At 36.2% G+C, this 26,110-nt stretch overlaps 1 protein-coding gene across 2 annotated transcripts in view; it reads right to left on the bottom strand.

Moving 5' to 3' along the window:
- The window catches only part of LOC124644400 (translational regulator orb2), a 69,671-nt gene extending 43,561 nt beyond the window's left edge, over positions 1-26,110 (bottom strand). For both annotated transcript variants that reach the window (XM_047183722.1, XM_047183723.1), the window contains exons 1-2: positions 25,860-26,110; positions 3,773-3,857 (exon numbers count right to left, since the gene is read on the bottom strand). In XM_047183722.1, coding sequence (XP_047039678.1) covers positions 3,773-3,857; positions 25,860-26,075 — 301 coding nt within the window. In that variant the 5' untranslated portion in view covers positions 26,076-26,110. The remainder of the gene's footprint in view (positions 1-3,772; positions 3,858-25,859) is intronic.

Here is a 26,110-nt window from a genome sequence, read left to right as displayed (position 1 = left end):
CTTACCAAATGTCATTTAAATAGAAGACAGAGAGGCAGAAAAAAATACTTTTGCGTTTGTGGTATAAGTAAGAATTAATTAAATCAAATCTAGTCACATCTAGAACGTTTGTTTAAAACATCTTTGCTAACGCTAACAATAAAATAGCTACGAAGTACTAGCGACGAAACAATCTGTGTCAAGTTTATATTATTTATTACAGTTTTTATTTCTACTGATGTAACTCGCTGATCAATGTTGATTTAATCATCATCATCTCCCGAGCCTTTTCCCAACTATGTTGAGTTCGGCTTCCAGTCTAACCGGATGCAACTGAGTACCAGTGTTTAACAAGGAACGACTGCCTATCTCACCTCCTCAACCCAGTTACCCGGCCAACCCAATACCCCTTGGTAAGACTGGTTGGCTTCTAAACCGTAAAGACTGCCGAAGCTGGTCAAACGGTAGACGGGACCTACAGTTTAACGTGTCCTCCGAAACACTGTCATTGGTGTTCAAATGTACTTAGATGTTTTAATAATTTAATGATAACGAATAAAAACTGACTACCTATCGAAAAATATTCGTCAAATGCAGTGCATTAAAATAAAGTTATGAAGAGAATCCTCAAAAAATAAGGGTTATGAGGACAATTCCCAAAATATCGCGACATGTCTAGAACCAGCCTAATACAAAGCCTAGGTTTCCTCAGGATGTTTTCCTTCACCTTACTGAGTCATTAGACATTAGAAAATAGACACGACTGGTCGGACTTGAAGCTGAACCCAACATAGTTGGGAAAAGGCTCGGGAGATGATGTTCACTGTTGAGAAGCTGAGCTACAATACTTTCGAGTAACGAAGGCTATATTTATTCCGGCAGGAGAAGTATTTCCCCAAACTGCGGGAAATAATAAGTATTAACTATGGTCACTTATCCCAAATCCTCGCGACAGGTTTAGAGCAGCTTCTATTCATATATTTGAGCATACAGTCGTGAAGTTAGCGCTTAGAGAAGGTAATGCTGTGGACCGTACGCTGGATGTTAAAAGGGAAGTCACGATGCATTAACATGACGATATTATGAGTGTGTGGCCATTACTACAGCGAGAGGAACGTATAAGTACAATATTAAATGATCAAGTTACTAAATCTGTGTATGTAACTGCAACGTTTGTTTATCTGCTTGAAGGAGCTCATCTTATCAACTGCCCGTCTGAATTGAAAAATTGTTTCTGTTTATGATATAGTTTATTAATCGAGGAAAGTTATAGGCTATCTTTTATACGGATGCCTGAAATAGTTCCCGAAATTGCTGATAGAACGTATATATGATATAGATAACCTAATAGAATATATGTACCTGCATAACCTGCTTTTAACCGTTCTCTTACAGCCAGTTTCTTCATCAAAAGTAAAAGCAAAAGTAAAAGTCAAAGTAATGTCTAAAGTAAAAGTAACGATCAAATTCATTTTTTCTATTAGTTTTGCTGTCACTTTAGCCTTGAAAAAACGAATTTGACCGTTACTTTTACTTTAGACATTACTTTGACTTTTACTTTTGATGAAGAAACTGGCCGTAGTAACTACTGAGCAATCTAAGCCTTATGGATACGCAAAAGTTATGGCGATACTGCCAAGTTTCATCAAAATCCATTCGAAACGTTTTGCTTGAATGACATCCAAAATCCAAACACAACCGAACTTTCACATTTTTAATATTAGTCACACCAATATACATTAAAAACTACTTCATTCATCAAAATCGCTGTTCCCGTGGCCGCACATAACTCGCTTCCGCCTGTCCCGCGACTCGCACCCACACAATGCTATTGGTCAACAACGCACTATGTGTTTGTCACACAAACATACATAACTACGTAATTTGTAACTATGGAACTAACGTTAAAACTCATTTTTTTTATTAGCCTATGCTGTCCCACTGCTGGGCAAAGGCCTCCCCCAAAGCCTTCCACTTTTCTCTATCCATCGCTGCTTGAGGCCAGTCCGAGAGGAAGCTGTCCAAGGCTTCCCTCCAGTTAAAACTCTAACGAATGTAAATAAATATTTTTAGCAGAGGGCAGTATCCATTTCTGGATAAAAAGTAGCCTTAGTTGCTCCTTGGTTCACAAGCTAACTGCCAGTGAAAGTCCTGACTAAATCGGTACAGTCATTTCAGAGATTTATCTAGTACCTATAGAGCGTCAACGCGTATACATTTTTGGTGGGATTTCACCATAATACTCGAGAACTTTTTAGATTTCTATGAAACTCATAGGAGATTAGAGGAAGGGCTGACCGCTTACTCTCGATTCCCATACATAAACTGCTTTTAGTAAGGAGTTTAATGTTTATGGTGTTACCTACTTGGCTATGTACCCCATAGAGCACCTAAAATATAAAGTAAGTATGACATTTTTCGTGTCCTGAAGGAATTACTGTAGGAACTACGTATTTTCAGGCTTCAATTTTAACCATAGACATAATATTAGTAAACAGGACTGCGCATATAAACCCAAAAAACGAGCCGAGTGAAACAGTTAGTACGGAGGCTGTCTGTCTCTTTCTAATAGGGTGACTATGAGATTAAGCTATGTGAGACAAATCCGAATTTGCTAAGATTATTAAACACAGATTAGTATTGAAGTTTTAACTTACGCAGTTTGTGACCTTAAGATACTAATAAAGGCTTTTAATAATTAGCGGAAATTAGCAGTATAAAAGCAGGAAGATTCGAAGTGAAGACTGTTTTTTTTGTATTTCTACTTCATATATAGACTGCTGAGCCATTTATGTCGCCTTTCTTCATTTTTTGGGAAGCTATAACAATAGTACAACAGTTTTAAAATCCATCACCCATATTTTGACTCGTTACAAGAATTCATGGGCACCCTAGTTGTTTGGTTTACGAAAATGTTATTATTAGCTAACCTGTGGAATGATATATTGCAACCACCATAGGATTCACTTTTGCAAGTAGAAACGCAACACTTTTTCACCATTTTAATAGTTTAAATTGATTTAATACAAAAAAATATAAACAAAATTTTAAATGCTGATTACGCGCCAAGAATGTTCAGGGTTACCGCTAGAAAATAAAAAAAAGCAAAATAAAAATTTATGTTGTTTATGTTTTAATAATAAATACGAATAAATTAATGCGATTGTTATTAATTTGTTGACTTACAATTGTTAAAATAAGATAAAAATATAAGTGATTCAATTGTTTTTGGGAAGACAAAACTTTTGATCACAACATTTTTTTATGCTGGCAAGGTGTTAGAAAGAGACAAACAGCCTCCGTTCGAACTATCCCTCTCGGCTCGGATTTGCCTCTGTGTATTATGCAACCAATTTAGTACCTTATTGCGTTAGAATAGAGTTCATTTTCGTAAATATATATTTTGAGCGTGCGCAATCTTGTTTAGTAATATTATATCTATGATTTTAACTTACATCGGAATTTGACATATGTATATGCCAGTCGCAAAATTCATTCAAACTTTCAGTTTCCTAAGGTTACTCTTGCAACCTAGGTACTCGATTGGTATTACACAAATAGCTTCAGCATTTCAGCAACTTCACAATACTTAGCATTGTGTATTCAAAAGTAATTTATTCAGCATTGCAAATACGACTTAGTTTAATTTTACACTGCATTAATTTTGATAACAGCGCCATCTCTTGGTTTAAATGAGAAACTAATTGGCTGTTTGCTGCGCAGAATTTGAATGTAGGTTTGTAAATTGCGATTTGAATAGTTGAAATGCGAATATTTTTCAGATAAGTCTTACCTTTCATGTGGTCTGACGTGTCTGCCCTCATAATATCTGTTAAGTAGTGTTCTAACGACCGCATATTGTCTAATCCGCTGCGTTCCTGCAAACAATAAAAAAAATAAAAATAATTATGTTTCTTACAAGTAAAGTAACAAGCATGGGCAAGGATCAAGAGAGTCTGGGATCGGCCTAAAGTGTTAAGTGGTACCTTTTTTTTTAACGACGTCTAAAATCATCAAACGACCCCTCCCGCTGTGGGTTAGCAGCGGTGAGGGAGTGTCAGACTCTTACTGACTAAAAACCGTCGTGTTCCGTCGTAGGCCTTTTATGTACCAGGGCCGCGGTAACTCGCGCGAACAATCCCACAGCCGTGTTAAGTGGTAACTATGTCATCATCTCCCTAGTAGGGAATGCAATCCCGACTCAAGATTGCAAATTCGGGATCCCGCGGGATTAGAAATATCAATCCCGCAGGATCCCGGAATTTTCGGGATCCCGTCTAATTTAAAAAAAAAATTGAATTCAGATGACTGAAAAAGCTAATAACTGCTTGTTTGTGATAGTGAGGTTAATTAAAATAACATATCACTCGAAAGAAAATAAAAACCTTTATTCTTTAATCTTACCAACTAAATAATAATCAGGTTGTAAGGAAATTAACGTAGGTAAATTAGGTAATCAAAACAATAAGCTTATTTCAAGGGAATTAGGAAAAAGAGTGATTTTGAAAATGACTTCTTAAAAAACAAAGGGTATTAATAGTTTCATCTGCTAAACGGCATCTAATGTCCGTTGCAATGTACCCCGCTGCTGAGAATGCCCTCTCCGACTCAACGCTGGTTGGCAACAGCGTGGCGAAGCAATTATACGCAAACTGCAAAAATTGCCCCCTTGTTCCTCCACACTCAAACAAATCCTTTTCTTTTTTAATGGTAGATTCTAATTTGTTTAAGCTCGTGGACGTAGATATACGTGCAAAAGGACTTGGTTGTGTGTGTGTTGCGGCGCTGACCACTGCCGCCCAATCCCGTCAATCTCGAACGGGATCTCGTCATATGATGCGTCGGGATTGATCCCGAAAAATTACACGAGATCTCGCGAGATCGGGATCCCGCGGGATCGGGATTGCATTCCCTACTCCCTAGCCTTTTCCAACTATGTTGGGGTCGGCTTCCAGTCTAACAGTGTTTTAAATGGAGCGTCTGCCTATCTAACCTCCTTATCCCAGTTATTAATAACAGCTATATAAAAACCGGCCAAGTCCGCACCGGGTGCGTAAGGGTTCCGTACTTACCATTATTTGAAATGAGCAAAAAAAACACGTATGTTGTATGGAGGCCCCCCAAAATATTCATTTTCTTTTAGTTTTCAGTATTTGTTGTTAACGCGGCAACAGAAATACATCATCTGTGTAAATTTCAACTCCCTAACTATCACGGTTCATGAGATACAGCTCGGACAGAGGAGCGAAAACAATAGGGTCCCGTTTTATCTTTCGGGTACGGAACCCTAAAAATCATGCTGTAGTTCTTGAATTTATTGCGAAAAGACAGACTGAGAGTTGTAAAAGACTTTTCAAAATACGTGTTAATAATCAAAACTAGTATCCTTGTAATATTGCTGTTTATTTACTTTCAGCTTCAGCTGTTGAAATAATGTAATTGTGTTTGTACAAGTTTCATTAATAAGTAGGTACATATATGGATCTATCTATGTATGTGTATCTATATAACTAAGTGTTTTTCGAACACAAAACAGTTTTGTTTACAACATTAGGTCGACCTGTATGTATGTAACTATGTAATGGAATCCAAGGTAACTAAAACCATCTTCCAAGGATCGTAGCGTCATGAAAATTGGCAGCTGTATGTAGTTCTGATGACAATACAATAATATGGTACTGTCGAACTGATCTGATGATGGAGCTGGAAGATATGAACTGGAACTTGATGATGGAACATCGTATCATAGCTGTGTTTGGACCTGTTATTAAAGTCTTGTAATGACTTTTACTCTTACTTTTGCTTAGATACTGCATATGACCAAGAAGGACCTAATTTAAAATCTAATTAAAATCCGCTGATAAACAAAAGGATTCAACTTGTCTTAAAAATATCACCATTAAGAATATTGAAATCAAAGATATTGGGTCGATTAATTGATTAATTAATATCTGTTTAATTTAAACAAAGACTATTCAATTTAAACTTTTATTTCGATACTCTCAAAATGTCTCAAAATGGCTTCTCTATGAAACATTGCAGGATAAAAAACTCAATATCCATGCAGCTTGAATTTACATCGCCGTAAAAAAAGCAATAAAACAAATATGTTTTCAGTTTCACGAACAATTCAGCATTACGTAACTCGTGTGTACTCAACTCAATGCAGCAAGCCTACTCGCATTATGATTGCTATGCTACTCAGTAGCAGTCGTTGTTACAATTCCACGTCAGAGGCCGTCAGGCGGATTTGAGAAAACTCTGACACTAGGGCTTGATAGGTGATTAAACCTGCAGCTTAATCAAAAAGAAGAAGAAGATTTAATTTCAGTTTTTTTATACTAACAGAGCAGAACGAACCACGTAACGAACATGACCCAATGGTTCCTGAAATAAACGCGTTGAAGCAAACTTTTTGCGGATATAAGCGTTATAATATTCCTATACTTATGTAGGTGTACATTTTTTATACCACCCCTCTTTACAAAAAGGTTAAAAATGAATTAACTTTAGAGGATCCCCGTCATCACTTACCATACACTTACATCCGCAGTGCCCCAAATTCTTAGGGGCCTGACCTACTTAGCGGCAGAATTAGGGGCTCCTATCGACGCACGGCTTAGGGGATCTCGGCACGGGTACTTAACTTTTCATTATGTACCCGGCCTGGGGAACTACTTGACGCACCCATACGGCCTTTCTGCATACTATATATCCATGGAATATCCATGTAGGTAATATTATAGACGCAAAAGTTTGTAGGTGTTGAAGTTTGTTCGTCTTTCATGGAAAACTACTTGATGGATTTTGTTGTAACTTTATATGTATATCAAAATTAATGTAGACTACCTATTATCGTTTTTTTCAAGTTCGTTCGAAAACCGAGAGAAACCACTGGCGGAGGCTGTTATAAATGCGAACGTTTGTATGTGAAAAGGTTTGTTCCTCTTTCACGCAAAAACTGCTTGTATACATCAGAATAACATATGACGAGTGACAGGGGAAAATGAAAGAAGATGACATATTACGCCGACCCCAAATTAAATTGGGAACAGGGCAGGAGGAAGAAGAAGATATCAGAATAACAAACATGGGTTACTTTTCATACGGATGAGTGAAGTAGTAACTAGTTCTACATCTCTGGTTATAAAAACATAATCTATCTACTAGATACAATGTGTCATCGTTCAGATAAGATCATATTTCAGCGATATCAGTGTTTCATATGTTTCAACTGAAAAGAGGTGGAACTTTGATTTTTAAATACCAGCTGTGCTTATCTATTGATCGCTTGCCGCGGCACGAACATGGATGGGTGTCTAAAAGCTATTGTGAATTGGAGAGCGTATTTAAGACAGCACCCAAAACAAAATACGTACGGTAGACTGCACATCAGTGGTAACTGTCATGCACCTTAACTCAATAGTAATATGTACGATTTTCCTATAAAACTGTTACCACTGACCTGAAGTTGACTGTACGAAAGAGAAGCCTGATGACGGGACGTTCGTAACGTTCGTAACATTATATAAATTAATAGCTCTATATGAGTTGAGTAGTCAAAAATGAAAATCAACTAAGTTCTGTATTTACATATATGTTTAAGTTAATGTTATACATTTTATCAATGTACATTGATAAGTAATACAGTAATATTTTTGTTGGAAGATCATTTCAAGAGGTAAGTTTTCAATTTTTTTGTATCGAGAAATTTTTTCGAGCACATGTTTTGAATTTTACAGGGTTCTCAGAAATATGTTCAAGATACCTACATTGTACCTATATTTTTTCGCTGTCAAAATTTAAATGTTATCTGTGGTTTTTTGTATGCCAGGAAATAAGTATGTCTAGCAATTTTCATATTTGCGTAGAACATGGCAATGCAGTTGGTATCTGGAACCTAAATGCATAATGGTTATGACAATGTGTAGGCACGTCAGTTTGGTAGAATTAAAAAAGTCTTGGCAAGGAGTATCGAGAGGGGCTGCGGGATTGTTCGCGCGAGTTACCGCGGCCCTGGTACATAAAAGGCCTACGACGGAACACGACGGTTTTAGTCAGTAAGAGTCTGACACTCCCTCACCTGCTAACCCATAGCAGGAGGGGACCATTTGATGATTTTTGCCATCGTTAAAAAAGGAGAGTTAATTGACTTAAGAATGAATATAGGTAATATGATAGATCTAGGCAGAGCTATCTCGAGTTAAATTCTATGACCATCTAGTCCATCTATCCAGTCGCTTTGGAGTTTGAAGTTTTGAAGTACAAATGTAATCTGTAGTTTCGTTTATTAACGTAAATAGCAAACCTTCCTTAAACCCACTTGTACTAACTCTACTTCATATCTCCCCTTTTAAAAAACTAGCCTAATATCAGGAAAGTGTTGTCGAAATACCTGTTTGTTTGCTTTATCACTTGTTATCGCTATCTACCGCGTTATCTGTGGGCAGGTGATCTCTCTATACGTTATCTAGGTCTGGCTTAACTCGCTGATCATTTGGGATGTATCACACGCTGTTGCGGACGCGAGTTTCAGTTTTTGCGGATGAGATTATAATTCTATGAAATTTTTTAATGCTTTTTGGAATATCTCAACGTCAATCATAAACGGAATTATATGTACATATTTACATGACGTAAAAATAAACTTATTTATACATACATGCAACTAAAAACAATAATAAAATGGCATCAAAAAACTCCTCATCGCTGCCCACCGGGAGTGTACGGGCCCGCAGTGCATCGCGTCATAGCCGTCACTCGGGATTGGTTCTTTTCTAATAAATCACTTCTGCGCAGATGTAGGTCAGAGCTCAAGATTCGTGCCGATAACTTTACTAGGTGTAAAACTATCAACCAATGACATGTAGGTATGTGCCCCATTACAAATTTCGTAGAGACAAAACGATACGAAAATTTGTGTTTAGGCATTGAAGGTATTTTAGGTACATCAGGAAAATGTCTCATCATATATAATCTTTATCATAAAATATGTGATTTATATTACCTAAAGGTATTCATGTAATCTTATCAGTGTTTTTCCTAATTCATTGACAGTTTGATGACAGATTGCCTGGTTATCTTAACTAGCCTCGTTTTGTTAAACGTCACATTGTATGCCTAAATTGTGTGGGAATGTTTGAAACAAAATCTTTGAAAGAATGTTAAGTATGCTGTTACCGCAACTTTGCTTATGTAGACTGTGAATTTTGGATGAGATCCTAGGCATTTATAATAGAAAACATGGTACCTATAGTTGACTGTGTTTCGGATGGCACGTTAAACTGTAGGTCCCGGCTGTCATTGAACATCCTTGGCAGTCGTTACGGGTAGTCAGAAGCCACTAAGTCTGACACCAGTCTAACCAAGGGGTATCGGGTTGCCCGGGTAACTGGTTGAGGAGGTCAAATAGGCAGTCGCTTCTTGTAAAGCGCTGGTACTCAGCTGAATCCGGTTAGACTGGAAGCCGACCCCAACATAGTTGGGAAAAAGGCTCGGAGGAAGAAGGTGCCTACAGGTGTGTAATTGGTTCTTATATGGCTGGTTTTCAGCTAATCCTGAAGTTAATTATAAATGCATTTGCAAACTAAAAATTACTATGCATCAGACGACAGAACGTCAACAATCTCAATCTGACAAATTTATTTCAATACATTTTCAACCTTATCACAACAATATAAGGTTAACGTTCGATTGGTAAAATTTGACAGATTATAGAAGGTTGATCCGCCGTCGTCTATACAACTACTGTATTCAATCTATTTCTATACCCATTGAACTAAGGAGTTAGGCTTTTACTAACTAAAGCCCACCTTTGTTTTTTCTGAAATCCTTTGCGTACCAGTGCCGTGGTTACTCTTTCGAACAATCCCGCAGTCCTGGTGGGGCTAGACAAAGCCTATGGCTAAATTCAAAATTTTTGCAAGTTTGGGGTCTCCTTTCATCCCATTCTGTTAGCTGTCATGATGATACAAGATGGCGGAAGACACTGTCAACCACATGACACGAGGAGATGTCAGTTTGACAAGTCTCATTTCCTTTTGAGGGCGACGCGGTTACATTTTAATACAATTCATCGTTTTGTTTAACTAGAAACATGGTGAACTTGGAAATACTGTCAGGGTTTTATTTATATTAGATACTAGCCGTTTCCCCGCGGTTTCACCCGCGTCCCGTGGGAGCTACTGCCAGCACCGGGATAAAATATAGCCTATGTTACTCGCAGATAATACAGCTTTCTAATGGTGAAAGAATATTAAAAATCGGTCCAGTAGTTTTTGAGTTTATCCATTACAAACAAACAAACAAAGTTTTCCTCTTTATAATATTAGTATAGACTAGCTGCTTCCTGCGGTTTCACTCGCCTCCATTTGAAACTACTACCAGGATAAAATATAGCCTATGTTACTCGGAACAGTGTAGCTCTCCAACAGTGAACTTTCAAACAGCCCCTTCATCGTTTCTTAGATCAGAAGTAAGCTTCAAATTCATAAAATTCTGATACAAAGTACATTTTCAACTATATTGTTGTGATTTGACGTTTCACAAACGTCAATGTCACTTCGTTATGATGTCAAACACAAGATATTTCGTGTTCTTTACGAGTTTCGTGCGAGTTTGTCAAATTTACATTCATATCAGGTGAATGTACGATAAACAGCTGTAATGTACTAACAGAACGTTTACGTTAACTGTTCGTACGTGGTTTTCAACCTTCTTCATACTTTTGTACCTTAAAATACATGGCAAGTTTAAATGGTTTTAAAACTCTATCTCTGTACCAAATTTTATTAAAATCAGTTCAGTGGTTTAAACGTGAAAGTGTAACAGACAGACAGACAATCGCATTTATAATATTAGTAGGGATTATAATCTTTCTATGCAATAAACTCAATAACTACTGAATGGGTTTTTCAAAGAGTCCAACCAATAGATGAAGGATTCATGGGGAAGGCCTCTATTTCTACCCGTGTGAAGGAGATTCGGATGTCTTGCAAAAACAGTGCTACAACGTCTCGCGAGCCATGTGATCGATTTGACTCCGAACGTAAAGCGGCGATTTCTTTTAGAATGGCCACACATTGCAGTCGGCCGACAGTTGACAAGATAATTTTCTGTTATAAAAATCTTGATTCCGGTCAAAGTTTTCAGTCGTAGACCGACTAAATACTAACCTGATCATTGTAATGTGCGCACTACCATTCATCTTCACACTAATTTATGGACACAAACAAACTATCGGCCGACGAAAAGTTTGCAGTGTGAGCTCTTAAAGTCATTCAGTCAGTCAGTTCATCCTTCAAATCGCTTCGGATAGCATCGCATTCGCGTTGATTCGACCATGCAGGACGTACGTTAATTTGGTATGCATAACTCCCAAAATATAATGATAAGGTATGTTTGCGCACATTGTGTCAACGGGGAGATAACCTAGATTTTATAGTGTAAGCAGGAGAGATGGTGGTAGAATTGTTAAGAACATGATCTGAATAAAACCGACCATTTAATCCTCACTTATATCCCTACTAATATTATAAATGCGAAAGTAACTCTGTCTGTCTGTTACGCTTTCACGTCTAAACCACTGAACTGATTTTAATAAAATTTGGTGCAGAGATAGAGTTGACCTTAAGAAAGAACATAGGATAGTTTTTATCCCGGACTTTTGAAGAGTTCTCTTGGAAACGCGATATAACCGAACTGGACGCGCGCGAAGCCGCGGGCTAGTGATCTAATTAAAACCGACCATTTCATCCTCACTTATAAGTTTATGTTATCTATCCATATAGAAAAGTTGCATTGGTACTTGCCTGACCTGGGATCGAACCCGCGCCCTCATACTTGAGAGATTGGTCCTTTACCCACTAGGCCACCACGACTTTTAAAAGTTCTGTGTTATACATTCTATTTACTAAGCATGGCTATAGGCTAACTTTTATCCGGGTGTGCGAAGTAGTAATTGATATCAATCTGACATACAAAACTGTTATTTTTCGCAAAGTTAACGGTACTTTGCGACCGATCAATCAAAAAGGCACTTTACTTGTAGGAATTTTTCTCACCAAATGATTGATGACACATCTGTCAAAACATTTTGGGCTACAAAAGTATGCCTACATAAGACATAACTGGCCTTACTACAAAAACTTTAAACCCTGTTTTACACTTGTCTAATCAAATTTTGGCTGCAAAATGAACCATATGTCAACGTCATAATTTGACATTTTTTTAGACAAGGCATAAACTGACGTTTAAAAGTTTTTGTGGTAAGGCGGAACTAGTTTTCCCCGGTGGTTTCACTCACATCCTATTGGATTTAGGAACAACTTCCCGTGCCCGAAAAAGTATAGCCTATGGTATGTAGCCTTTCTCGATAAATGGGCTATCTAACACTGAAAGAATTTTTCAAATTGGTTCAGTCAGTACTTCTTGAGATTACCGGGTTCAAATCAACTCTTCAGCTTTTTAATATTCGGATCAATCATGCATTTATCTTCTACGCATTTAACGGCAACTTTAATATTATGTTAATGTTAATTAATATTTGTGCAGGATAATCTATTTATTTTCAAATATCTATATAATAATCAATTAATATTTATAAAACCAGTTAAATATTCAACAATTTAAATACCACAAATAAAAGAAAATAGTCGACCAGATGAATCTGAACGATTTCAGCCATCCTCGTAAAAGTATATCTTTCTCTTTCTAACACTCAGCGTTAGAATGAGACAGACAGCTTTTCCACGTTAAATGACGAAACCAATATGGCTGCCAACCTTGAAACTCGTACACTGATAAGACTTGGAGTGAAAATTTCTAAATAGCTAACTACAATGGTAATATTTCCTTTTCTAAATCTGAAAAAGAAACATATTTTTCGTTAATGTTTTTGTATGGAAAATACAATTAATATGTATATGGTTTTGTATTTCAGATGTCTATAAATTGTTAGGAATGTTTTAAGACAAAATTCCATATGAAATTTAACTAAATCTATGTCATCATTTGCCTAGCCTTTTCCCAACTATGTTGGGGTCGGCTTCCAGTCTAACCACATGCAGTTTAGTACCAGTGTCTTACACGGAGCGACTGCCTATCTGACCTCCTCAACCGAGTTACTCGGGCAACCCGATACACCTAGGTAGATTTACTTTCTTCTGACTACCCGTAAAGATTGCCAAAGATGTTCAAATGACAGCCAGGACCTACAGTATATCGTGCACTACGAAACTAAATCTATTATGTTGGTTATTTTATGACAAGAAACAGTAAATTGAATTTGCTCTTCGATATTTTAAAAGGCAATCTGAACTTGTTTGTTTGTACTCAAAAGACGGCGAAACAACTGAACTGATTTGAAAATTTCTTTCACTGTTAGGAAGCTACACTAACCCCGATTAACATAGGCTATATATTTTGTCCAGATATGGGAAGAATTTCTCTCAGGACACGGGTGAAACCGCGAGAATCAACTACTCGTTTATACATGGTTATCTAAGAGAAAATATAGGTCAAACAGCAATAATAATTATGTCATATTATTATGTTATCTTTAATTATATAATAAGTATAAAGATAATATTAATATAACTCAGATAAAATAACATAAAAAATATCTTTTTGAACTTCATAAACCTACCGAGTCACCCATGTATTTATTATTTTTGTTTTGTTTGTATTGTTGTTTTGTTTTGTTGAACTATGTGTTTTTAATAAATTTATTTTATTTAAATTTATTTATTTTATTTTTATTTTATTTATTTACTAGCCAATTTCCCGCGGTTCCACTCGCGTCCCAGGAGAACTACTGTCCGTACCGGGATAAAATATAGCCTATGTTACTCGGGAGAACTGTAGCATTCCACCATCAAAATAATGTTTCAAATCGGTGAAGCAGTTTCAATGACTTTAGGGTACAAATGGGATCATCATCATCATCATCATCTCAGCCATAGGACGTCCACTGCTGAACATAGGCCTCCCCCTTTGATCTCCACAGAAACCTGTTGGAGGCGACCTGCATCCAGCGAATGCAAATGGGATATTTTTATCTAAATAGTAGTTTCCTGAGGACGTGGTCAAAAACCGCGTGAAATAGGAACAAAAATATATGTGTAAGTATATTTATCAGTACGTACAAAAACCAGGTTTGTAGATAATATTAAATGGTCGCGATAACAATGAGTCGCCATGATTTTTATGGCTTCGATATTTTTTTGTTTTTATACCTAAAAGTGTGCACGTTAAATGTATTACTTGAACATCTTTGGCAGTCGTTACGGGTAGTCGGAAGCCAGTAAGTCTGACACCAGTCTAACCAAGCGGTATTGGGTTGCCCGGGTAACTGGGTTGAGGAGGTTAGATAGGCAATCGCTCCTTGTAAAGCACTGGTACTCAGCTGCATCCGGTTAGACTGGAAGCCGACCCCAACATAGTTGGGAAAAGGCTAGGTAGACTATGGAGTGTGCACGTTAAGAATACTCTCCAAACTTTCAATCTCGCCGATAGTTCGTTGGAGTATTAAATACAGGTATGCAGTACGAAAATGAATGGTAGTACGCACAGATCCTATCGTGTTCTTTCGTAGGCCTTTTATGTATCAGGGCCGCGGTAACTCTTTCGAACAATCCCGTAGCCCCGGCGGGCCTTGACCCGATTAGGCCCCGCAGGGGACATTATAAAGATCAGAAATTTAGTCGGTATCAGACCGACTGAAAACTATAGAATCAATATTTTTCTTAAAATATTTTTTTGCCAACCATCGGGTCAAGTCAGTTGACTGTTTAGTCTGCAGTGTCCTAAAGTAGTGTGCTCTAAATGTTTCCTTTTGAAGTATTTTTCATAAAAACAACGAAAATCGAATGTTTGTTAACATATATTTGTATTTACTTCGAAATTCCTGTTCTGATTTTGACGGGATTTTTTAATTTTAGAAAACTGATTTTATGCAAAAAAAAATTAAAACCTGTTTGGCCTTACTACAAAAACTTTAACAACTGTTTTACACTTGTCTAAAAAAAATGTGTCTCCAAAATGAACCTTATGTCAACGTCATAATTTGACATTTTTTTAGACAAGTCTTAAACTGACGTTAAAAAGTTTTTGTGGTAAGACGGGTTAAGTTTATCTCCGTAATTAAAGATACTGTTTTATAACTACTTACAAATACAATGCTGATTAATATTACTAACTCGCTTTTCCCTGTGGTTTCACCCGCGTCCCGTGGGAACTACTCCGTGCCCCCAGATGAGGATAATATGTTTTATGTAAAAACATTGATAATATTGACCTATATACAGAATCAACTAAAGCGATAAGATTAGTTTAATTATAATAAGGAAAATTAGTATATTTGTGTAAGTAGTTTTATTCGAAACTGTATGTTTAAAAGCGTTAGAATTTGTTCATTAATATAAACACTCTGATCTCTCTAACTAATCGGTCTAATTTCAATAAAAAAAATAATATCAAAATTCCATCATTCATCCGAATATCTGATTCAGTTTTAGTATCTGTTTTTATGACAAACCATTTATTTCATATATTATCCAACCTACTTCATAAACTGACCATAGATCACGCTGCACCACAACCAATAATGTTGCCAGCACAAAATACTTGGTAGTATGGTATAAATTTTTCGCGCGCGCAATCTGGATTCTCGAGGCGAGGCGCCGCACTGCGGTTCGCTATGTAGGTCAGAGGCAGCCTTCAAAACATGTTATATAGGCCGTCCGGGTAACTTCACGGGGAGATATTTATATTACACGTTTATAATATCGGTTTATTTGCAGCCATGATGATTTGAGCAATGAAATGAGGTTCGATTTCAAGTTGTATGCTGTCTATGGTGGTATATTAATTTTAAATTTGGAAATAGAGATAATGATAGAGAATAACTGCGGAATTCTATAACCTATCTTTCATTTTTTTTGTGATTGGAGTAAGTGATTTGTTATAGAACTCCAAATTAAATATAGAGCATTGTGGGCCAAGTTTAACTGTGATTAGTTCCGCAGTTTTTGCATAAAAGTAACTTAATAAAATCTCAAAGAGAGGTAAAGCTTAACCGTCTTACCACAAAAACTTTTTAACGTCAGTTTAAGGCTTGTCTAAAAAAATGTCAAATTATGACGTTGACATATGGTTCATTTTGGAGCCACATTTTTTTTAGACAAGTGTAAAACAGTGGTTAAAGTTTTTGTAGTAAGGCCATAAGTGTTTATTTTATGGAAAAACGCCTGTAGTAGAAAATCGCTGTAAAGATTCATAAAGTACGTTTGAAACAAACATCCGCACAACATATCGAAACATTCATGTTAATAATACCTATTTGAAGAATATTTCACTAGTCTAGCTTACCTACACATGACAAAATGAAGAATCCTCTGCCGTGCCTTTTCCCAACTATGTTGTGGTCAGCTTCTAGTCTAACCGAATGCAGCTAAGTATTGTGATTGCCTATCTGAACCCCAGCAAACGGATACCCCTTTGTAAGGCTGGCTGTCAGTCATTCTGACTTCACAGAGCACTATAACTATCGAAATTATCGACCCTTTACAAATAGTAGTGGCAATAAAATCAATGTTTCGTACAACGCATGACTTTGCTGTAGTGGGTCAACCCGGGACGAGTGCTCGATGAGTGACGGTATATAGGGCACCCGGGTGACCTGATCTCTGCGTACTTGGGTTATAACATTACTAGGATGGCCGGATTTCTAAAACCTAACTATCTGTTGATTTGATTACTGGATATAGTAGGAAAATAGATGAATAGGTTATAAAAATAAGTAGATAATGGATGTAGACTGTTATAACATTACCATAATTTTTGTATCCGTTTTATCTGCTTTCTGCTTTCCCAAGGATATAAAGTGAATGTCTAATACCTATATATCTGTTGACTAGCTTACTAGAGATATTGTGTTTGACATAGTACCTATTGTAAGATGGTAATGTCAATATTCAATCTCTAGACTAAGCTAATCAATAGATAGAGGCGTTATAGAAATAAGCAGATAATGGATGTAGAATGTGCTTTGTGGAGCCCTAAGTTTTAATTTATTTCGATGCTAAATATGGCCTAAATTGGTTAAGTCGTTTTGTTATGAAAACCTTAAAGTATTCGCTAAGCAGCCCAGCTTGATAGAGTCAGCAAATAATATACTAGCGTATGAAACGTTGAACCTGTCCCTATCACTGCTTGATATTAGAAACCCCACAGAATTGGTTCAACCAAACGCCAGATAACCATATACAGGCCTAAATAAGAATAAGAAGACCAGTGTAACCAAGGGGTATTGGGTTACCCGGGTAACTGGGTTGAGGGGGTCAGATATCAGTCGCTCCTTGTAACACACTAGTACTGAGCTACATCCGGTGAGACTGGAAGCCGACCCCAACATAGTTGGGAAAAGGGCTCGGAGGATGGAAGAGGCCTAAATAAGAATCTCCTTTTTTTTAATCGGCTAAAAATATCTAAGTCGTAGTGGCCTAGTGGGTAAAGAACCAACCTCTCGAGTATGAGGGTGTTCGTTCGATTCCAGGTCAGGCAAGTACCAATGCAACTTTTCTAAGTTTGTATGTACTTTCTAAGTAATCTTAGACACCAATGGCTGATAAAAAGGTGAAGAAAGACATCTTGAGGAAACCTGGACTATATAGTCTGAAATCACCAACCCGCATTGAGCAAGCGTGGCGATTAATGCTCAATCCTTCTCCGTGTGAGAGGAGGCCTGTGCCCAGCAGTGGGACGATAAAAAGGCTGTAACAGTAACGGTATAAATATCTAGAATTCCAGCCCTTTTCACACGCATTCACATCTAACAGTCGACACAAACATTTTGGTCAGTTTTGTGTTTCTGCAACACAAGTAGTCACCATTGTTCTCACTTTGTTTTCCTTACGAACGGATACCGACTTTAAATTGTGTACACATACTGCCGCTGATGTGGTAAAAATGTCGGCTTTAGCCTCTTGTGTGTGTAATTGTAAAACAATAGAAAATCAATCGCGTCTCGCGTGTATCTGCGCTCCGGTAGGTGTAAATGTAGGTCCCGGTTGTCATTGGACATCATTGGCAATACGATGGGTTTAATAGTTAAGTAGGTAGATGTTTCTAGAATATTGAACAAAAATAAACAAATAATTCGCATCACAGCGCAATCAATACTTCCTAGCCTTATCCGAACTATGTTGGGGTCAGCTTCCAGTCTAAACGGATGCAGCTGAGTACCAGTGTTTCACAAGGATCTACTGCCTCTGATCTAACCTCCTCAACCCAATTACAAAGGCAGGGTAAGGCTGGTTTTCAGACTCACTGGTTTCTGACTACCCGTAACGACTGTCAAAGATGTTCGAATGGCAGCATGTAACATCCCATTAATTGTATAAATTCGGAGATTACTTAATTAACTCAGACTTCATTGTGTGAATGTTTGATATTCTTTCACTCAAAACGTATTTTTCCGACATCAATGCAACTTATACATTAGAATAATATTTAGGCTACATTTTACAGATATGCGGAAAGTGCTTCCCTCGGGATAAGAGTAAAACTGCGGAGAGCACCTCCTACTATTTCTAAACTCGACAAAAAATGATTTTCACTAAATTGTTTATGTTTTACTTACAATAGCCGACCCTAAACATGATTTAAGCTTCAACCTCACTAAGGGTTACAACGAATTTGCAAAGGGTTGTGCCAATTCGTAAATAGGGCGTTTCACACACACACACATGAAATCAGCTGATTCAATCGATATATTTAAACTGCCCTGGATCTAGTGGTCACAAGTGCGACTGCAGTGAACGTGGTCTAGAGTCCGATTCTCAGTTATGCTTTGTGGGTTTTAAATACTTTTCAGCAAGCAGCCCGTAGTCTGGAAGTTGGTAATTGATACACCCGAGCATCGGAGAACACGTTAATGTCGGTCCTGCGCCTGAACTCTCTCCGTTGATGTCGGATTACCGTGAATGAGGACTAAGAGAGTGCACCTATGTCTGTCCAAACACTTGTTAACTATAATATGTCCTGCTAACTCTACAATAATTATCTCCTCTATTAACAATAATCTCCTTATGCCCAAGTTCACTGACGACATAAACGTCTGTTTTTCTTGAAATCACTGTTCACTATAAAAAAATAACGTGAAAATTGATAGTAAACATATGTATTAAGCACACTCATGTTCTTGATGTCGGTGAATTTGAGCCATAGAGGGGATAACCACCGTAGCCGATTATCATTCTAGACACCATTATCATTATTTTAACCACTAGAAATACATGCAATAAAAAATATAGATATTCAGCTTCATATACCTAGACTGGAAGTTGACCCCAACCCAGTTGACTAGAATAAGTTTTTCTAGGTCATAACAACAATAGTGTTTTACATACCATAGAGTATACAGCCTACAGTTGTCTATGGTTCTATTCCGTTTGTTAAAGCCACTGATAAACAAGCATAGAGATTTTCTTCTGTTTATTTTTCTTTATCTAGTGTAAATATTATTAACTGGCTGTTTAGCGTGGTTTCTTCCGTATCCAATGATAATACGGTACTGGAAGCTAGAATAAATATTTTAGGAGGTTCATATATTAACAGATCTATGATCTATTAATTTCGTCATATTGAGTCGTGGTGGCCTAGTGGGTAAAGGACCAACCTCTCAAGTATGAGGGCGAGGGTTCGATCCCAGGTCAGGCAAGTACCAATGCAACTTTTCTAAGTTTGTATGTACTTTCTAAGTATATCTTAGACACCATTGGCTGTGTTTCGGATGGCACGTTAAACTGTAGGTCCCGGCTGTCATTGAACATCCTTGGCAGTCGTTACGGGTAGTCAGAAGGCAGTAAGTCTGACACCAGTCTAACCAAGGGGTATCGGGTTGCCCGGGTAACCGGGAGGAGGTCAGATAGGCAGTCGCTTCTTGTAAAGCACTGGTACTCAGCTGAATCCGGTTAGATTGGAAGCCGACCCCAACATGATTAGGAAAAGGCTCGGAGGATGGATATGATCTATTGATTTTTGACCGTTGTTAAATTGGTGTAGAACTCTGACCGGTTATTATTCGTTCGATGAATAAGGTGAATAGGCTCGTGTGCGTTCGCGCAGCGGAATGTTGTTGAATTTAAAGATTTTAATTATGCAGATAATTAGTGTAAGACGTCCTATAATTGTGTATGGTAAATAAAAATTTGTGTATGCAGCCATTGTGGAGAAATTCACCAAAAACAGATTCCGCTGGGCGAACGTTGGCGAACGTTGTCCTGGCGGAACTTTTTTTAATCCATAGACTTTAGAAGAAAAGAGATGTGTCCGAAAATTAGTGTGTATTTGTGTATAATTGATTATGTATGAATGAAATCAGTGCATGCATAAACTTCGGAGAAATTCAAGTTTCCGCTACGCGAACGTTTGGCCATTAGCTAGTTTTCATATAAAGCGCTTACATAGAGAGCTGTAGATTTTTACATACGTTGTTTTGAATTTGTTTATATTTGTTTAAAAAACAGATTTAGAAAAAGTCGTAGGGTTTAAAAGATAAAAATATAAACGTAAAATACACTTATTAGGTCTTAGTTCTTAAAGTATGCAGTTTGGGGTCTAGATTTTCACGTTTACACAAACCTTGTAAGTGTCTCCAACATGTTGCCAAGTATCAATGATGTTCCGTTAGTAATTAAAAAGTTATAGGATATTTTACCATGAATAGATCACTGTTTACAAAGCAGTCGAATATCACGACGTTCTAAAGGAATTGCATGGTAAAATGTATGCCAATAATTAGTTTAATCATTCAACTATTCACTTGCAAAATTTCATGTCATTAAATTCAGTAATTAAAGAAAGACAATTATAATACTGACGGAGCATCGAAACCCTACATAATCCGACCAAGTTCGGATAGCTACAAAAAAGCGGCCGTGACATATGTCTAAGCAACGTTCTTAACTTGGTAGGTTAGTATTTATTAATATGGTACAGTTGCGTACACAAGCGTTAGGAAAAAATAAAACAATTGTATTTCTTGATTGAAAAATATTTTTTTAATAATAATGCCACTATCTACGATAAAAATAAATCTTCAATTAACAAGTACTTCTCTATTTAAATATCCGTGTACAAAAATATTTTTATCATTATTACTTACATAAATTACTTAACTACGTGATTAAAAATAACGTTAATAAACGTTACGTATTTTAACTAAAATGTCGTAGATAGTGGCGTTATTATTAAAAAAATATTTTTCATTCAAGAAATGCAATTGTTTTATTTTTGCCTAAAGCTTGTGTACGCAACTGTACCATATTAATAAATATACTAACCTTCCAAGTTAAGAACGTTTCTTAGACATATGGCACGGCCGCTTTTTTGTAGCTATCCGAACTTGGTCGGATTATGTAGGTTTTCGATGCTCCGTCAGTATTATAATTGTCTTTCTTTAATTACTGAATTTAATGACATGAAATTTTGCAAGTGAATAGTTGAATGATTAAACTAATTATTGGCATACATTTTACCATGCAATTCCTTTAGAACGTCGTGATATTCGACTGCTTTGTAAACAGTGATCTATTCATGGTAAAATATCCTATAACTTTTTAATTACTAACGGAACATCATTGATACTTGGCAACATGTTGGAGACACTTACAAGGTTTGTGTAAACGTGAAAATCTAGACCCCAAACTGCATACTTTAAGAACTAAGACCTAATAAGTGTATTTTACGTTTATATTTTTATCTTTTAAACCCTACGACTTTTTCTAAATCTGTTTTTTAAACAAATATAAACAAATTCAAAACAACGTATGTAAAAATCTACAGCTCTCTATGTAAGCGCTTTATATGAAAACTAGCTAATGGCCAAACGTTCGCGTAGCGGAAACTTGAATTTCTCCGAAGTTTATGCATGCACTGATTTCATTCATACATAATCAATTATACACAAATACACACTAATTTTCGGACACATCTCTTTTCTTCTAAAGTCTATGGATTAAAAAAAGTTCCGCCAGGACAACGTTCGCCAACGTTCGCCCAGCGGAATCTGTTTTTGGTGAATTTCTCCACAATGGCTGCATACACAAATTTTTATTTACCATACACAATTATAGGACGTCTTACACTAATTATCTGCATAATTAAAATCTTTAAATTCAACAACATTCCGCTGCGCGAACGCACACAATAGGCTCTAAACTATAAGGGTCAAAAGTCGAGTATGGAACCCTAAACCAAATGAAAAGTGTTAATATTATCAAAATCAATTACAACAATATTACAAATACTTTGTTCTCAAATCCAATAATTTAACGATATTAAAATCGTATTATCTTTTGTGACCTATAGATTTAATCCATTTCAGCAGGCACTTAAAATCAATCTTGGTAGAACTGTTTTACACAAACACATATTAAACAAACAAACTACTGCTTAAAATTATGATCAAATCCGCCTGAAGGCCTCTGACTTGGAAATTGTAACAACGATTTCTATAAGAAAAGACTGGCAGGCGACGTTTAAACATTAAAGTGATTATATTTCAGGCTAAATTAATCAATCGTTTTGAAAACATTATAAGAAACACGCTTTTATAAATGCACGTAAGAACCATTCCAGTTCATATCTCCCGGCTCCATCATCAGATCAGTTCGAGAGTACCATATTATTGTATTGTCATCAGAACTACATACAGCTGCCAATTTTCATGATGCTACGATGCTTGGAAGACGGTTTTAGCTACCTTAGATTCCATTACATAGTTACATACAGGTCGACCTAATAAGCGTGTTAAAAAGGCCTGATAATGAAAAAAAACTAACCTAAATAGACAAGAATATAATGTATAACGTTGTAGCAGAAAATTTAATCGTTAAATATAGGTTAGTGTTATTGATTTTGTCTGGTGTGCGAGTGAGAGAGTAGATGTCAGCTGACTGTCAACTCATACTATGTAAGGGATGGCTTGTCGCTCATTTTACTCGACTGCAGAAAGATGGGTGAAGATATTTTTGTAAAGGGAATACAGTATATTAATAGTGTATTTTGTTTAGAAAGTGTTTTAACTAAGAAAATGCGTGATTAACTCTGTTTAGCCTTATAAAATGGCGGACACAAATTTTCGCTTAGGTGTAGATGGTTAAAAATATAGGATAATTTTATCGTGATGAAGTATTTTTTCAAAGACAAAATTAAGATGCTAATTTTTAAGTTCGTTTCTGTGTTTGTTCTCTCGCTCGCTCTCTATCTCGCTTGTAACTAACGTGTAAAAGTGTTGTTTTTGACTTATTTGCATAATAAATATCATTTATGTAGGTAGTTTTTATTTGGATTTTTACCTGGTAAGTAATTCAAAACTGAATTAAACTCTGAACAAAACCAATAAGTTAGCTACAATAAATTGAATGTTTCTTTAAGAAAATGGTTCCTAAGATTTGTTTAGGGAACAAAGTGACGTAGCCCAAGACTACGAGATACTACGAGACGCTACGACGCTACGCAGCTACGAATCTTGCGGACTTCTTAATTTGAAATGTTTCGGCGACTTTACTATCTTGTTTTATTTATGTTTGTGTTGAAAACTTTTTTGTGTCATAGACAATTTGATAATTTGTTTTTTTTTTATTAACTGTTACATCTCATTTTCAAACACATTTATTTTTTCGATTTTGATGAAAATCATTTGATACGCAAATACAATATAACATGCAGATTCTTTATGTTATAGATTACTTTTTTTCAGAACTACATCTCTATTTATCTTAGACATAAAATAACCAAAATTCAGTCTTATCATGGTCTTATCGTTCAAAATGACATATTTTGACTTATTGACGCACATTCGTACCTACAGAAATATCCATTTTTTGCCAAAACGATTTAGCTCAGTCAATCGCGCCTACACTTACATCCAAAAGTAATAAACACACAACTCTTTTGACGTGATACAGTCGGGTAAAATGTTAAAACCATATCATCATCCTCCGAGCCCTTTTCCCAACTATGTTGGGGTCGGCTTCCAGTCTAACCGAATGTAGCTGAGTACCAGTGCTTTACAAGGAGCGACTGCTCTATCCGACCCCTTCAACCCAGTTACCATAAAAATTTAAAACCGTATATTACTGATAAATCTAAATAACAGTAAATGAATACATTTCTATCTAACAGTAGCGATAAGTATCGCGTCCTCCAGTTGTGAGCCACGTGCTCCGTAAAAATCAATATTCTGTTATAAACATGACATAAAGTAGGACTGAGCTGGTCGGCCTTTTGTTAGTGAGAGGAGGTTCAACCAAAGTAGGTTTTATGCTACCTCAGAAACGTCTATTAAGTATGCATTTTAAGTAAAAACATACTAAAAAAAAACTACGTTATTTTTTGTTTATTTGTTTTTTTTTTTATCTGCGTTTTTTAAATATGTTTATTTGCTTTATGTTTAAAACACAAATTAGAATAGGTTTTAGTAGGTATGTCGTTTTACAATCAATTCGCAAACTAACAATAACTATAATATGAACGAAGTTAAGGAATTCAATGATAGTGTTAATATGAAGTGATGTTAATGGTGACCTAGTGGTGAAATCAAGGATCATCTGATACAAAGTTTTTTTTTTCATTGTGTTTAGAAAAAATCATCTAGAGGCCTAATTTGTTTTTTTTTTGGGAATTCCTTCTATTCAAAATGCTTTAAGCCTATCTTCGAAATAAGTATTTTCAATTTTAAAATCAAACTATACTTTCTAGTGATCAAGTTGCACGAAAAAATATATAATTCAGCACTCTCTGGATATTTTATCGAGAACTTTTTTGTTCTAGTACAATCATCTACATCTCTTTAAAAAAAAATCATATTCCAACAAAATCGTTGTCTGAAAATGTCGTGTAAAACACTGAAATACTATTGATTTATGTAAATGTTTTATCATAAATTCTTCAATTTAAAGAGTATCAATTTAGGTAAGTTTGACCACTCCCTAAAATGTAGTACCTAAGTACGTTTTGGTCACAAATTACATTTTTAAGTAGGTATATTGCGGATATAAACGCCTTTTAGCAAAGAAAATAAAATACTTATTAATAGACAACAAAATAAGTGTCCACACCTTTTTTTATTAATTTTTCAAAATGTTCACTATATTGGTAAATATTATATGATTTGTTTTATGTGTTACAATAATTTTACATGAGTAAACTGTAAAAATTAACTTCACATATTATTTTATCGCGAATTTATCAAGTACCGAATTAAAAATTTGTATAATCATAACTGCAGTAATAACAAAAATGCTTATTTTTTTAAATAACAAAGGAACTGTAATTAAACGTTACTTTCTATATTCATACAAAATCTCTTATTAATATAATCACTGAATTTAAAAAAAAACTCAAATTTTAATTACTTGTCTTGATAATTTACTTCCGTTGCATTATAAGAGAAAAAGAAAAAAACTTAAATTACAATTCTCTCTAGAATTCTACACATGGATTATCATATTTCGCATAGGGAAGTCTTGTATAAAAAAATCCTAAAACACTTTCTACTTTTAAATCATTTTTAAGCAATTCATTTTTTCAAATTGAAAATTATGTTTCAGTCTTTCAAATTATATAGTTTCAGTCTTGTAAATCGAAATATAAACTCGAATAAAACATAGCGCATTGATAACACACGTTACAATAGGGCCATATGTGAATCCGCACGAAATACGCTGAACATTTACAAACGACCTAAATTGAGTCTGCCTAGACCATAATACCAGTCTAACACCAAAAACAAGATAACACGTAGTTTACTTTTTAACATGAAACCTATTTTGACAATTTGACATTTCAGGCTGTATGTGAATACGTTTGCTTACCTGGTAGGTGTCATCAGGTTTGCCAGGGTACGATGCACTTCGTCGGTAATCGGGAGGTCGTGGAGGGGCCGGCGCCCTCCTCCAAGGGGCGAAGGCCGAGGGCTGCGGCGGCTGTGGCGCGGGCCACCTATACTGCGGGGCCCGTCGGAAGGGCGCCCTGTACTGTCTCTCGTCATCAGCAACGCTTGGGGCCCCTGGGTATTGCAGCTCGCCCATTGAGACATACGTCCAACCGTGGCAGCGGTCGGACT

The sequence above is a fragment of the Helicoverpa zea genome, chromosome 30 (genome assembly GCF_022581195.2).
Source record: "Helicoverpa zea isolate HzStark_Cry1AcR chromosome 30, ilHelZeax1.1, whole genome shotgun sequence".
NCBI lineage: Eukaryota > Metazoa > Arthropoda > Insecta > Lepidoptera > Noctuidae > Helicoverpa > Helicoverpa zea.
The sequence above is the reverse complement of the archived record's forward strand: the minus strand, read 5'-3'. Positions and strand labels throughout refer to the sequence as shown.